The sequence below is a fragment of the Anser cygnoides genome, chromosome 4 (genome assembly GCF_040182565.1).
Source record: "Anser cygnoides isolate HZ-2024a breed goose chromosome 4, Taihu_goose_T2T_genome, whole genome shotgun sequence".
NCBI lineage: Eukaryota > Metazoa > Chordata > Aves > Anseriformes > Anatidae > Anser > Anser cygnoides.
In genome coordinates, this window is record NC_089876.1 from 78,617,062 (window position 1) to 78,630,749 (window position 13,688).

The 13,688-nt window shown below is 40.9% G+C and overlaps 1 protein-coding gene across 2 annotated transcripts in view; it reads right to left on the minus strand.

Annotated features, from left to right (window-relative positions):
• Positions 1-411: 411 nt before the first annotated feature.
• The window catches only part of ARSJ (arylsulfatase family member J), a 43,567-nt gene continuing 30,290 nt past the window's right edge, over positions 412-13,688 (minus strand). For both annotated transcript variants that reach the window (XM_048066495.2, XM_048066494.2), the window contains one exon: positions 412-3,017. In XM_048066495.2, coding sequence (XP_047922452.1) covers positions 1,616-3,017 — 1,402 coding nt within the window. In that variant the 3' untranslated portion in view covers positions 412-1,615. The remainder of the gene's footprint in view (positions 3,018-13,688) is intronic.

The window sequence follows — 13,688 nt, forward strand, 5'->3', positions numbered from 1 at the left end:
AAATGTGATTCCTGATTCAAATGAGATATAGTTGGGAAGCATGCTTATTTTAAATTTACCAAACTATGTTCTAGCTAGTTAGCAAATGAATCATCAAATTTATTTAATGTAATTCATTTTGAAACTTGAATGTGCCTATGTATTGTACCAATTATCACAGATTATCAAGAATATGAAATTGGTATATCCATTAACCATCCACGCAGACACCTTGGGAAAGACTAAAGGTGAACAAGGCCTCTAATTATATACATAGTGGAAGGAAAAATGCTGTTTCAGAAAGGAAATGTCACAAAATCAGCCCTGCAGCAATAATAATAATAAAAAAGCTTATTGAGTTAATTTAAAATAAACAAGAACAGAATTGCTATCTCTTCCATGAAAAAAAAAAAGACAGACTACTTTTCTGAATGCCATAAAAATAAACTATTTTAATAGATATATAAATAAGAAGTTTAAAGTAGAATTCTCCCCAAAAACATACAGATGGCCTAGCTTCTGTACAGAAACTGAACAATATTCACGTGACTACTTAATCAAATAATCACTTTGTTACATTCAAAGTAATTGGAGGCAAATACATACTGAAATGATGTACCCGAATCATTCTCCTTTCTCATCCTAGCAGTGTCTACAGTATTTTCTTGTTTTACAGTACTCTGAGGATGTGGATCTGTTAAATAAAACTCTGAATGATAGAGTGAAAATAAAATTAAAAATCAAAGGAAACAAACAAACAAACAAACAACCCTAGCACCCAGAGGGCTACCTTGCATCACCCACTAATTAAAGTTGCAATGGAAGACAAAAAAGTATTGTGCTGTAAAATAAATTATGTCTTTTATGTACTGTAGTATAGCTATCTTAAAGTGTTTAAATATTACATTCACTTTGGTGATTTTTTTGGTGCTTTTGCCTATGCCTATAATAAATTATACACGGCATGTGCTAGCTGCTCATGTGTGCTGAATAACAGCCTTCTGGTTTTACTACAAATGGGGTGAGCTTAGCACATTTAGGGAATTTAAAAAGTATTTCTGGTTTATCTATGACAGACACAGTCTAATCTAAAGCAGCTTTCCTCCCATCAGGCTCCTCTTCCCAACCCCCCCCACCCCCCCAAAGTTATTCGGATGGCTTCATGTTTTTGCTGTGCTGTACCAAAAAATGTCATAGGTTGGTGACTAACACTCTCTGACCTACAGAGGTTCTCAAGTTTTGTTTCTCCTTTCTCCCTATGAATCATCCGTCAGTTTGAAATCATCTGCCATTTTAACCTCTCCATAGTCTCCAAAAGTTCCGACTAATTTATGCAAGGAACCACCATTTGTCCATCAAAAATGTGATTTCTGAAGTTATCTGTGCTGTTATCTGGAATGTAGCTGTGATGGGTGAGCACCATTCTTCCTGTAGAGGAGAAAGTTTGTCGTGTGGATGTTCATGAATACTCAAGGCACAGTGTCAAGGTATCTTGTGCTGGTGAAATTTGAGAACAAACAAAAAGATGACAGCTTCCATCCATAGTGCAGAGCTGGCATTTCTGGATACTCTGTGAGAAGTTCAAGAAAGTTGGGCCAAGCTGACTTAGACTTGGCAAAAGACCATGTGCTTGAGTCTATCCACCAGCAAGACGTGAACGGCAATGTAATGATTGCCCTTTTTTCCGATTTGCTTTTTTCTTGTTCTTATTCTTCTTCTGCTTGTTCGCACCTTTACTTTTATCTGACTTCTTTTTCTTTTCGTCCTCCTTAAACCATGGACCCCAGACTCCTCCATTCAGCTTTGGGTTACTCCGAGGGTCCTTAGGTGGGTATCGAACAGGAACTGCAGTCTTATTAAACTGTGAAAGCCTCCGCAACAACTGCTTCACTACATCTGGATAGCGTGCAGAGAGGTCCACCCGTTCATACGGATCAGCGGTTATGTTGAAAAGCCACACGGTTTTGCCAGCTGACCAAGAGACGCGTTCGTTATGCCAGCGGTTGGGGCCCACGTTACTGAAGGCCTGTGGAGGTACCCAGTCGCTATATCCAGGATTTCCTGTCAGTAGTTTCCAGTGATTCACTCGGATGGCGGACTGAATCGCGGTGTTCCAGATCCCATAGCCAGCTGCCCAGGACCCGTTTTTGGCTTTGGTGTAAATTGGGTCGATGTTGTGTAAGATGTCTACCCGTGGAGAACGTCTGCCTTCGCTAATGGTTTCCCATATATCATAGCCATCCAGCTGGATGTCTTCATCGATCTGTCCTTCTGCCAGTGTGATCAAAGTGGGGAACCAGTCTGTGATGTGCACCAGCTCCTTACACACGGACCCTTTGTTTTTCAGAAGGGGGCTATGGACAAAGCCAACAGCACGGATGCCTCCTTCCCAGTAGGTCCCTTTGCTCCCTCGCAGAGGCCAGTTACTTCCTCCCGCCATTGGCTGCCCACCATTATCTGAGGAATATATGATAATGCTATTGTCATAGTAACCATACTTCTTTAAAGCAAGAGTTACATTGTTTATGGCTTCATCCAAACAAGCTAGCATCGCAGCATATCTTCTCCTGTTTATGTTATTTATTGATCGATAATGCTCAAAATACTTGCCTGGTGCCTGAAGAGGCGAATGAACGGCTTGATAAGCAATATATAAGAATATAGGTTTCCTGGGATTATGAGACGCCAAGATTTGTTGTACTTTTTGTGTGTACATCTGCGTTGAGTAGATGCCATTGTCATGATCCCAAGCTGCATTATCATTCTCGTACAGGTCATAGCCACATATCCCAGGGCTGTCACATTTGAAGTGAGTGTAATAGTCACCACTGCCTAAGAGCGAGCCAAAGAAGGTGTCAAATCCTCTCTGTGTGGGCATGCATTCTCTGCGGTAAAACCCCAGGTGCCACTTGCCAACCATGTGCGTTGAATAACCAACCTCCTTCAGCTTCTGAGGTAGCGTGACGTTATCCAGAGGCAAGCAGTTGGGCTGCGTTGGCCGGATGATGGAGTGCTGAAGGCCGGTGTGTATCTGGTACCTGCGGGCAGGCAGGAGACAGACACATGCATCAGGCAGGGGGAAAAAGGAAACTCTCAGGCTTTTACCCATGGACACCCATGCGCGTAACTAACAGAAGAAAACTCCTGAACATGAAGCAACTTTCATTTGAAATATTTCAAAGTGCATCTATCAAAAACTCACAAGGCTGTACTGTTAAATCTGTCGAAACAGGAGAACGGCATCGGTACTACTTCACAAAGAGTGGCTCCCCTCCTTCTCTGGCCACTGGGCAACAATACCGAAGGAGTAACATGACACAGCAGCATCACATACTCCCCTCCCTTCTGGCCTCATTTTTAGCACTTTATTTTCCTTGTAGCGTGAGCAATGTCAGGGGATCTCAGATGCAACGTGCTGCCTGCGAGCCATTAGTTAGGCATTACTATTTTAAAGCTAGCAGTCAAACTCACCGACATTTCCAGTATTCCTTATGCATAATACAAAACCTAGAAAGCAGAATGATTGCATGACTTTTTCTGGGCACGAACAAGTAGTGCGGCCCTGACTCGGGACCAGCTCTCACAGCATGCGCAGCACTGAGACCCTGACGATCTGATTTCTGATCATCCATCATGCAAAACGCATATGGGCTATGACTTAGCAGAGATATTACTAATATAACAAGGGAGCCAGCCATCAGCATGTACATTATGGGGCCTGGCTCTGCTCCCACGGCGTGTGGAACACCGACAGTCCCATGCGCGGGCATTTATCTCCTGAGTGAGAGGCCTAAGTACACGTGTAGGGCAAGCACTGTAGCCAAAACTAAAGGTGCATGTGCACTGAAAGATGTTCATGAGCATTCAGAAGAAAGCGTAATTTTGCTCAGAACTCATTTTCTGTCTCTGCTTAACTAACATGTCTCTGAAACGTTCCCCTTCGTGAACTGAATTAGTCAAAATATATAAACAGGATATATTTTGAGGTACCATTTTTTTGAGGTACCATTTTTCCCAACAGAAAGCTCTCTCATGTCACCATTTCATAATGATTATAGGAAATTATGTGGATATATACAATTTTTACAACACCTCCTAATTTGCTAGTGGTAAACATATCTGCAGCATGTAAATACACTGGACTTTGAACATGCAACAGCAGTATATTTAAAGGATAGGATAATAAATCCCGCAGTACAGTCTATGTGTAAAGAATACATATGGCATCCATATGATTAGAAAATGAATTCAGCATGGGCAGTAGCAAGTATCAAAAATCAAGCACAAATCAGTTTATACCACTTTGTCACTAAAAATCAAATGTAACAGCACACTGTAAACCAAAGAAGGCTTCTCCCTGAGTGTAGAACAGACTCAATTCTCAGCCATGAGTCGAACGGCTAGGTGCCTCATTACTGGGAATCTTCCTGAAAAATACTTTTTTATTATTTTGTAGTCGGGACTTCCTGACACATTTTGCTTGTATTCCCAATCTGACTGGCCTCCTGAGCTGTCTAGAAAATTAAAAACATTAGGCTCTGCCTGTCCATAAATAACTTAAAGTCTGCTTTCCTACGATGTCTTCCTGGACAAAATCTTAGTAGGCAACATAGACGTCTTTAATGCCTGCCCATCTGTAATAATTGTGTAACTTCCATTTTATTCTTGGACTTTATTTTCACAGACCCAGAAGCTCCAGTCTAACTAATTAATCGCAGAAGCTCTGGGTGCTGCACTCCTGCTTTAAGCTAGCCTGTACTCAGCACATTGCAGCACTGCTTCCCTTTGTCTCCCTGGCACTTTTTCAGGGCATTGTTTCTATCTGTGGCCAGTTTGGGGATCTGAAGCCCCACCATCCAATTGTCCCAGAACTCAAGGGCTGGTGCTGACACAGGAGAGACTGCAATAGTTACAGTGTACTCCCAAAATTATGGGTTTCTGAGCTCTATTCTTTGCTTTCATAAAAGAAATGTCACGCACACACAAATATCCACATCTTTCCCACGATTCAAGTGTAACGTTACTCTTTAGAACAGGTAAATTACAATAAGGAAACCACACTGACTAATGGCAGTGCCCCATCATTCAGTTCACTCCTTTTGAGAGTCTTCAGGGGACTGTGCTCAGAAGACATTTAATTTCCTTCCCTTTGTCTTTCCCCCTGCCTTGTCACACTCCTTCAGTAAATTCCCCTGATCTGATCTGACTGAAGAAGTCCTTGCTCGCAGCCTGCTGTTCTAGTGAACAGCTCCTGCCTTCCTGAACCTTGACAGCCTCTTCTGCCTTGAGATCAGCACCCAGTCCCTGTAGGGCAGTTTCTATCCAGCTGAACTAATTTTGCTGGAAGTCGGAATTCTCTCTGCAGTGATGCTGAGGTAATGGAGACCCCTCCATCCTCCTCCTTGACGCAGAAGCTGAACTTGGAGGGAATGGACAACGGAACAACACGTTGCAGACCAAGCTGCTTCTTGACAAAGCTTACACAGCAAATAGGGTATTCATGCAAAGTTAATTCTCATAAAGAATTCATAACCCACACGTGGATTCCCCAGCTAAGGCTTTTCAATTATGTATCCAAGCAGGAAATTCCTACACTGGCAATCTGACCAATACTGAACCAAAAAATATCAGAGATTAGCCTCAGTTTATACATATTCTTCTCAGTAAAATACCTGAAATACAGCAGTGCATCTTGTTGCAGCAGTCCCTTCAGTAAGTCATTCAATATGCTGGCTACATCACACATACACAGCCCTGCTCAAATTCTGTTCTGTCTGATTTCGTGTGCCTTTCGTATCTTTCCCACATGTGTATGTGGCTGCTATTTATGGCAGAGCTATGCTCCTGAACATACATACATGCACTCATACATATAGATTGTATATGTATATTCACACATGTAAAAAGGGATCTGCAAAATAATCAATTTTAAGCCAAAATATTCCAACTGCAGAAATGTTTCAAAGAAATAGCAACCTGTAATTATCAGGATATTCTTCCCTATCACAAAAATGGCCAGGATTTGCTTACTTTTCTGTGCCACATGCCGTCGTAATTGATCCATGATGTGCTGATATTGCTTTTTTTCAGTGAAAGTATTTTATTTTCAAAGGACTTTCAGATGTTTCGTGGGAAAACAAAGCAATCCGAGCAAAAGACTGTGATTGTATGGAAGTAAATGCCATTAACAGCAATAGGAAAAGTCTCTCAACATTACTGCTTTGAAACTGTATTTAGACTATGTAAGAGAAAAAAATGATCACAGCAAAACATAAAGGAAATAAGAGGCAGATGCTGATTTGGGGGGAGTTCTCTGAGAAGATGAAAGTATGAGCTCACCAACTGCCACCAAATTGCTGTGAAATACATTTTAGAGATTCCGTGGCTTTCCACGCCAAACCAGCTAATTCTTCAGAATACAGATTTAATCCCAAATGCAGAAAGCGAATTCTGGTAATGAATTTTCTGGAGCTCATCACTGTAATTACAACACTAGTAAGCAGGTCACTATAAACAAATGCTGACAGACCGGCAAATCCAATTGTATAGCTTTCCAGACTTTGACCTTCATGGACAGTATTTATTGTCCATATACCTTTATAGGTAAAAGGATGCGAGTATTCTGTATAAAGGATAGGTGTTCAGGGCTTGTGAATACCTGATGCACATATACTGTTCTCCCTTTCTCCTTACCCTTCCACGATCTAGATTATGGTTGTCTCTATCAGATGGCTCTTCAATGCACATTTTGTCCTCTCGTTTCTATTCTATTAGTGTGGAAGCTGTTTACAGGAAAAACACTGTTTTAACTGTTCCAGCTAAGGCAGCTGCTTTTTGCTAGCTGAATGTTACACCGCTCTGTTTACTTGTTTGTAGTGGAAACTTTAAAGCAACAGATTCCCAGAGAGAGTGTTACGGTGACTTCATGGGTCCTTTTGGCTCTTGGATGCCGAAAGAAATATTTTGGAGGTTTCTTAAAATAAATGAACAAATAAATCCTCCATCCTCAGTTCAATGTTGTTTTTCAACATGATTTCCCTTCCTGTTTCAGCCTACAAGGACACAAACTCGGCCAGAGGCTTTGACGTTACTCCTACCCCCAGTCTCAAGGTGCACTGGCCACTAAGTTGTTAAAGGTCAACTGGGCATTCGGGTGTCAGAGCCTTTGTGGATGCAAATCACCATGGGGACACTAAAGTCAATTTGACCTGAGGTTGAGGAACACGTTAACGTTTGGAGACCTAATTTCCCACTTCCGACGTCCTTCGTAAAGCTAAATTACTTTCCCAGTTCTCATCTGAAGAGCAAACTGAAGAAGCGGATCAATGACACTGATCTTTGCACATTTTCACGACTACTCCCCGAAGCAGCAAGCAAGACCTAAAGTCTGTATAGGAAAAAGATTCTCCTGGCATGCCTCATCCCCATGGTGCTTATGCAGTCTTAAACATGCGTAAGCCAAACTAGTTTTCCTTAAAGACATCTCCCTAAGGAGTTTTCTATTCAATACTTTCCCCTTAACTTCAGGGTGGGTTCTCCTCTGAGAAAGAAGCTCAGATGTTTCTAATCTTGTAATGTGCATGCACAAAACCATTAATTTGAAGCTTTCATAATTTTAAAATACTGGATTAATTGTCTTCAAACCAAGATTCTTTTAAGGCTCACTGAAGATTGACAAAGCACAGTGTGAAGTCGCTAATTTCAGGAACTTTTGCTAGCACAATTCTAGTTACAACATGTGGGAAATGTATTTTTAGTGTGCTTGCATATCTTGGGAAATGTTGAACAAATTTTATCAATTTTTAAAATAACAAATTCTAGGCTAGGATTTAGAAAATATTTTTTTTAAAAAAAAAAGGGAGAGGGATAGTGCTGAGGTATGCATGCTACGTTAATTAATTAATTATTCATCATTATGCATTTCCTTGCATGGCAGAGATGTGCACAGTTGCTGACCAGACACAGACCAACATGAAAGAACCACACAAAAATATGACTTTGCATCAGAAATGTTTGCCATTAAAAAAAAAAATTGTTTATGTTGAACCCGCTCGGGTTTTTGAGAGTTAAACCAGAGAGCAAAGTTGGAAAAGGGGCAGGTTGATACAGGAGATACCGGGGCAGAGAGAAAGAGCTAAGCTGATTTAAATGAGATGCACATAAACCTATGACAGCCTGCCACAAATTGCTGCAAAGCCGTCAGTAGCACTTCATAGTCCCTTCAGACTGACGAAGATGAAAGCCATAGCCTGTAGCCACAGTGCTTCTTTCTCATTTGGTATTAAGTATAATTAGTTACAAACAAAATGGTTTCTAAATTTTCATGATTTCTATTTCCAGTCTTTTCCTAACGTGGAGGTGGGCAACAAGTCTTGCCTTTGCTGATTTCCACTTATCGTGCTCTCATGAGAGAAAAAGCAGGCAGCAGGCATCTCAGCATTTTTCACGGTAGCAAGTTTGAATATCTGTGTTAGATGAGACCAGGTTAACTAAAATCTGTCAGTCACATCCTCCCTCTCTTCAGTACGGATGGGCCATGTGTCCTAATCCATGTTATACCTTTTGTAAATGCTAGCATAAAAGCTTTGGTTTTCGTGCAAGACAGTCTTCTCAGAAACAATCTTGAGGACCCTTGAGCCTGTACCATAGAAGTTAGTTTGTCTTTCAATAACAGCAGCTACTGCAGCAGTGCAGGAAAAAGTGAGGGATTTTACTGCAACAGGTTCTGGGTACTTCCTTCCAAGGTAAAGCTACAGCTAAGGCTTCAGTTCAACGTAGAGTTTAAATCTGAGTGTGATTTCAGTCAGGTAGTTGGCTGAAACAGGACCAAAGTAAGCAATCAAAGTTTGTGCCGTGAACATGAGTGATGCTATAGGTATGGAAATAACTCACAAATCAGCCGTGCAGCATTTTGTCCTGCTTAAAACTGTGAACAACACTAAGGAGTGAAGGAAACGCCTTATATCTGAGAACATGATCTGTCATAAAATGTACCCTTGTGATGAACAATACAAATTAAGGATAGAAAGGATGTGGTGGCTTATGTTGCCTATTTTTCTATCTGCTCACAAGTGTGGCTAAGACATTCTGCATATCTACAGTATCTTCCCAGGAGCTTGAATTTGGTATTAATTACTTGTATGGATACAGGGAAATGGTAGGATAGCTAAAGGGTTACTGTTCTGAGATGGTGGGTGTGTGACTTTATGGCAGAAGTAGGAACAAAGACTTACTTCTAGAGTATGGAGACAGTTCTTCACTAGGACGATGAGTTATGGTTGGAGGGTTCAGAGGAGCTCTGTGGCAGCAAGCTACATGCTGAGTACCGTGCCCACAGCCTGCCAATGCTGTTTAATTTTCTAGAAATTTGAGGGAGGCAAAGACCGTCCATTTTCCAAAGTAAACATCTGCATAAATGCATCTACCTGCCGTTTAACCATTTTTATCTTCTAGCTTATAGCTTCAAGATTTTTAGAATTTCTCTGGGGGTAGAGAGCTGTGAATGTAGAGGGATCAGAGATGCAAATGCAAAATCTAGACACTTGCAGACTTCCACTCTATTGGCCCACAGAATACAAAACCGAAGTTTTCACACGCAGACGTATGCACAAGTTCATTTCATATTCGGCTGTATTCCTTGAATTTTTGTGCTTATAAATCAGAGCAGAAAAATATCCACTTCTAAACCAAGTGTTTACATAAAGAGTCTAACTGAAATTATTTACTGTTTTATCACCCTGGCAGGGTTACTGCAAATATTTCACTTGAAAGATTCTGAATCTTGCTCTACTTTCAAGCTTTTTTTTTTTTTTTAAACAAAACAAAACAAAACTGCTAGGGCTTTTCCATCAAATATATGAAAAATAAAACTATTGATTTATTCATGGACTATTGATTTTACAGTTTTTGCTCCCCCCAGTTACCTTTTTTCAGGGACCTACATACAGGTTGTTTAACCAAACGGCATTTGGAACCTGACGCATTAACTCCACCTCAGCATCATCTGGAAATTCTGAGCTCACGCAAGCCCTGGCATTCGGTCATCTGAATAACGTCCTTACACAACTACACCGCTTACACTGTGAACATATTTTTATCATCCGGCACCTAGAAATGCCACCCAGAGCTACATTAACAAAAATAAACATTTATCGAGAGCAAGAATCGGAGGGGCTTGGAGTGGGCCCAGGGCTCCTTGTGGGCCCAGGACAGCAGCTGACCCTGCTGCTCGAAAGCTAGGGAACCAAGCCCGAAAACTGTGCTCTTTGTGGCTCTCTGCTCCGACCAATTGTGCATCTCGAGGATATGCACCGGCTTCTTCATCTTCCCCACCTCCTGCTGACGCAACTGTCACCCCAGGAGGGAGGCAGAGCTTGGGAACAGCAGGAAAGAAACTGTTGTCTCCAGGGATGCTAAGGGAAAAACAGCTGACTACAGAACTAAGCCGGGAGGGAAAAGGAACAGAGACCTTTCTGCATTTCCTTGGGGTTACTCTCCCTGCTTGGAAGGGGCATTTCGTGCAGGGAAAAAATAAAAAGGGTACAATGAAACTCAAGCAGAAGCTTCAACTTGAAATCACCCCATGTAATTAGTATTTTCATACACTAATTCCTATTTTTTACAAAACGTTATTAAACTCGCAGCATATCCGCTACTAACCTTTCCTGTCATTGAGACAATTTATCTGTTCGAATGGGAGGACAAAAAGGATAAAGGAGAATGTGGGAGTAAGAAGCAGCTGGAATGCATATGTGTGTGTGCAGCTATTGTTTTCTTTGCTCGGCGTCTGCTGCAGCTGTGGAAACAGAGCACAATGTTTCCAACTTTATCACTGAACGTTATTCATCTAGAGAAAAGGAAAAAATGTGCGATAGCATACTCAACGCTCTTGGTTTCATGTCTACATGCAAGTGACATGAAAAGAAAACAATCTGACTAAATGCTTTGCATGCCAGCCACAAATCCAGACATTTCCACCAAATTCTGGGCTCTTAGCAAAAATAGACCCGTTTGGATTTTACAGCTAATCGGCACGTTACGTGGGAAAGAAACGCAATGCTTTGAATCCTGGAGCACACTGGACCTGCTGTCACGAGAACAGAAATTCACATCAACAGGCTGTCCCCGCGTATTTCTCTGAAGTTAAGGCAAGCAAGTATGAAGGGAAAACCAATTCCATAGCCTAAGACGAAATCCTCAGACTTGCTCCAGTCATTTTTCCAGGAGGGAAAGCAGAAAAATATGACATAAATGGAGTCTAAAAGCCATAAACTGGAGGGCAGAAGAATCCCCCCCTCGGGTACTTAAATAAAATGGTCTCCAGAGCTTGTTGCAAGCACCGCATGAGGCTGGAGCAAGACCAGCATGTCAGAACAGGGACATGGCACACAGCAGCTGGAAAAGGCTGGTCTGGGCTACAGCCCCCATCCTCCTGAGCATGTGAAGTGGCCTTTATTTTAACCCGCATGTTCACCACTGTGCTTCTGAGACAATGCCATCGTGGATACTATTAATATCCTGGACTAGTCATTCCTGCAGGTAGGGTAATTTTCAGCATTTCAGTGTCTCCTTGAAGCATTCTGCCTAAAAGAATACATTAATTATCGTAGGCCTCTTTCCACGTCTAGAACAAAAATAATTGCCACATACCTGTGTGAAATATTTTTAAGCTAAAAATGCCAAGGTTGAAACTTAACAATTCTGTGACAGTTCAGGAAAATTAGTTCATCTTTTTATACGAAGAATTTATTCGGTGAATGCACCTAAGGAACATGAAAGGTATCCATTATATACTCGCCTTTCGTCAGAACCACTGTTTGATAAAAATGGCATATTGACAGCGTTACTTAAGGTAGCAGCCAGTTATTTTCTTAAACATAATTAAAGTACACATTTTGAGCATTTATTACTATTTCTGAACTAATATTGTCCTTATTATTCATATATCCCTTAGAGTCTGTATCAATCTAAGTGCTGTAAAATGACCTTGAATTGATAGAAAGTATGACTGAGAACAAAATGACAAGATATAAAATAGAGCTTAATAGCGACCGTATCATTTTTATATGATAGCGTTTGAGAGAAATGATTGCTCTATAATTAAAGGACATTATGACACTGCAAAAATCAGGATTATTTTCAAAGATTCAGAGACATCTCAAGTACTTTACATACCTTCAAACTATATCCAATCTGCGTGGAAATATCGTTTCTATTAACCATTGAACAACTACATAAACTTGCCATTTCTGAGCGTGACATTGGACAATGTCACAGTTTCATTGCTTTAGTGAGCTTAAGTACAACATAGGCCATTAAGTTTCTTCCAAAACTTTAGTCTTTAAGACTTTAAATTAGAGATGAATTATTATTGAGAGTATACTAATCAAGCAGTAATGCCACAATCTCTTTTTAGCATTTAGAATATTCTTATCCTGCTCTATGAAATGTCTCAAGGCACCTATTATGGGAAATAAAGATCAGATTCTAGCCCCCTGTATCAATATGTAGCTACTGAAACAGAAAGATCAGTTTCATTAATTTCAATTGAAATTTTTTTTTTTGCTCAGTGTCATCAAGATATCAAAATGAGTCCCTGAATTAATGAATGAAACCCCTTTTCTATTGCATATTCATTGTGAATGCTGATTAAGAAATACTCTTAGATGATTGCTTGTGTCATCCCAACTTTACTATCTTGTGTTCTGCCTAACGCAGCCTATCATATAACATTATCACAAAACATGTACGTTTGCATCAAAAGAAAATGGCAATCTTCTCCTTCACCTCCCACATATCACAGCATTCAGCATAGCAGGATATCCACCTAGAGCAATGTGATAGAGCTGAGCATTTATATCTGAGGCTTAACTACACGCTTCTAAACATTTGTAATTAATACTGCTGAATACATTAGGAAATGATAAATCGTTATCCAAAACTGGACATTAAAAAAATTTAAAAAAGGAGCATGCAATCCACTTATTCCACTTGAGTAACATTAAGTTTTACACAGCCTGCAGTGCCCACCCAGACACCTCCCATTCAAGATCTTTAACACCAGCCACATTCTTGTCAGCAAGACAGAGATGCCATCTGATGTTGTCTCTGCAGGTATCCTGGGACAGATGCACGCCAGCAATCGTTTCATGCCAAGCCAGAACTTCTGCTAGAACTGAACTCATTTCCCAAGAAAAGCTACAGCCCTGACGGCACGAAGTACAGTTTTATCTGGATTGAACAAAAATGCATTTTGACTTTTCAACAACATAGATAGTTTGCTGTAGTGACATTCACTGGCAACAGCAGGGGCACTGAATCATTAGCAAAAGGAATAACCTCGACTTGCAAGAGAGGGCCGGGAGCCAAGAGACACATGCCTTCTTCTGGGTTCTGCCTAGTTTTTAGCCTGAGCATTGCAAATGAATTCTAATTCTTCTGTCCTCCTGCCACCCTCATGTTAGTTTCTTAGTCTTTTGTGTTTCTCATCTCTTTAAGCAGGGATGGTACCGTGCACCTTGTACAATGCAGCAGCGGGACAATCGCTGACTTTCAAGATGGGCTTTTTAGTCTTCAGCGGAAAGCATGCCTATGGCAGTGGGACTGGAACTAGATGATCCTTAAGGTCGCTTCCAACCCAAGCCACTCTGAGATTTGATGGAAAGATGCGAAGGAGCATCACCCTGATGCTAAAATTAACGGGATTTGTC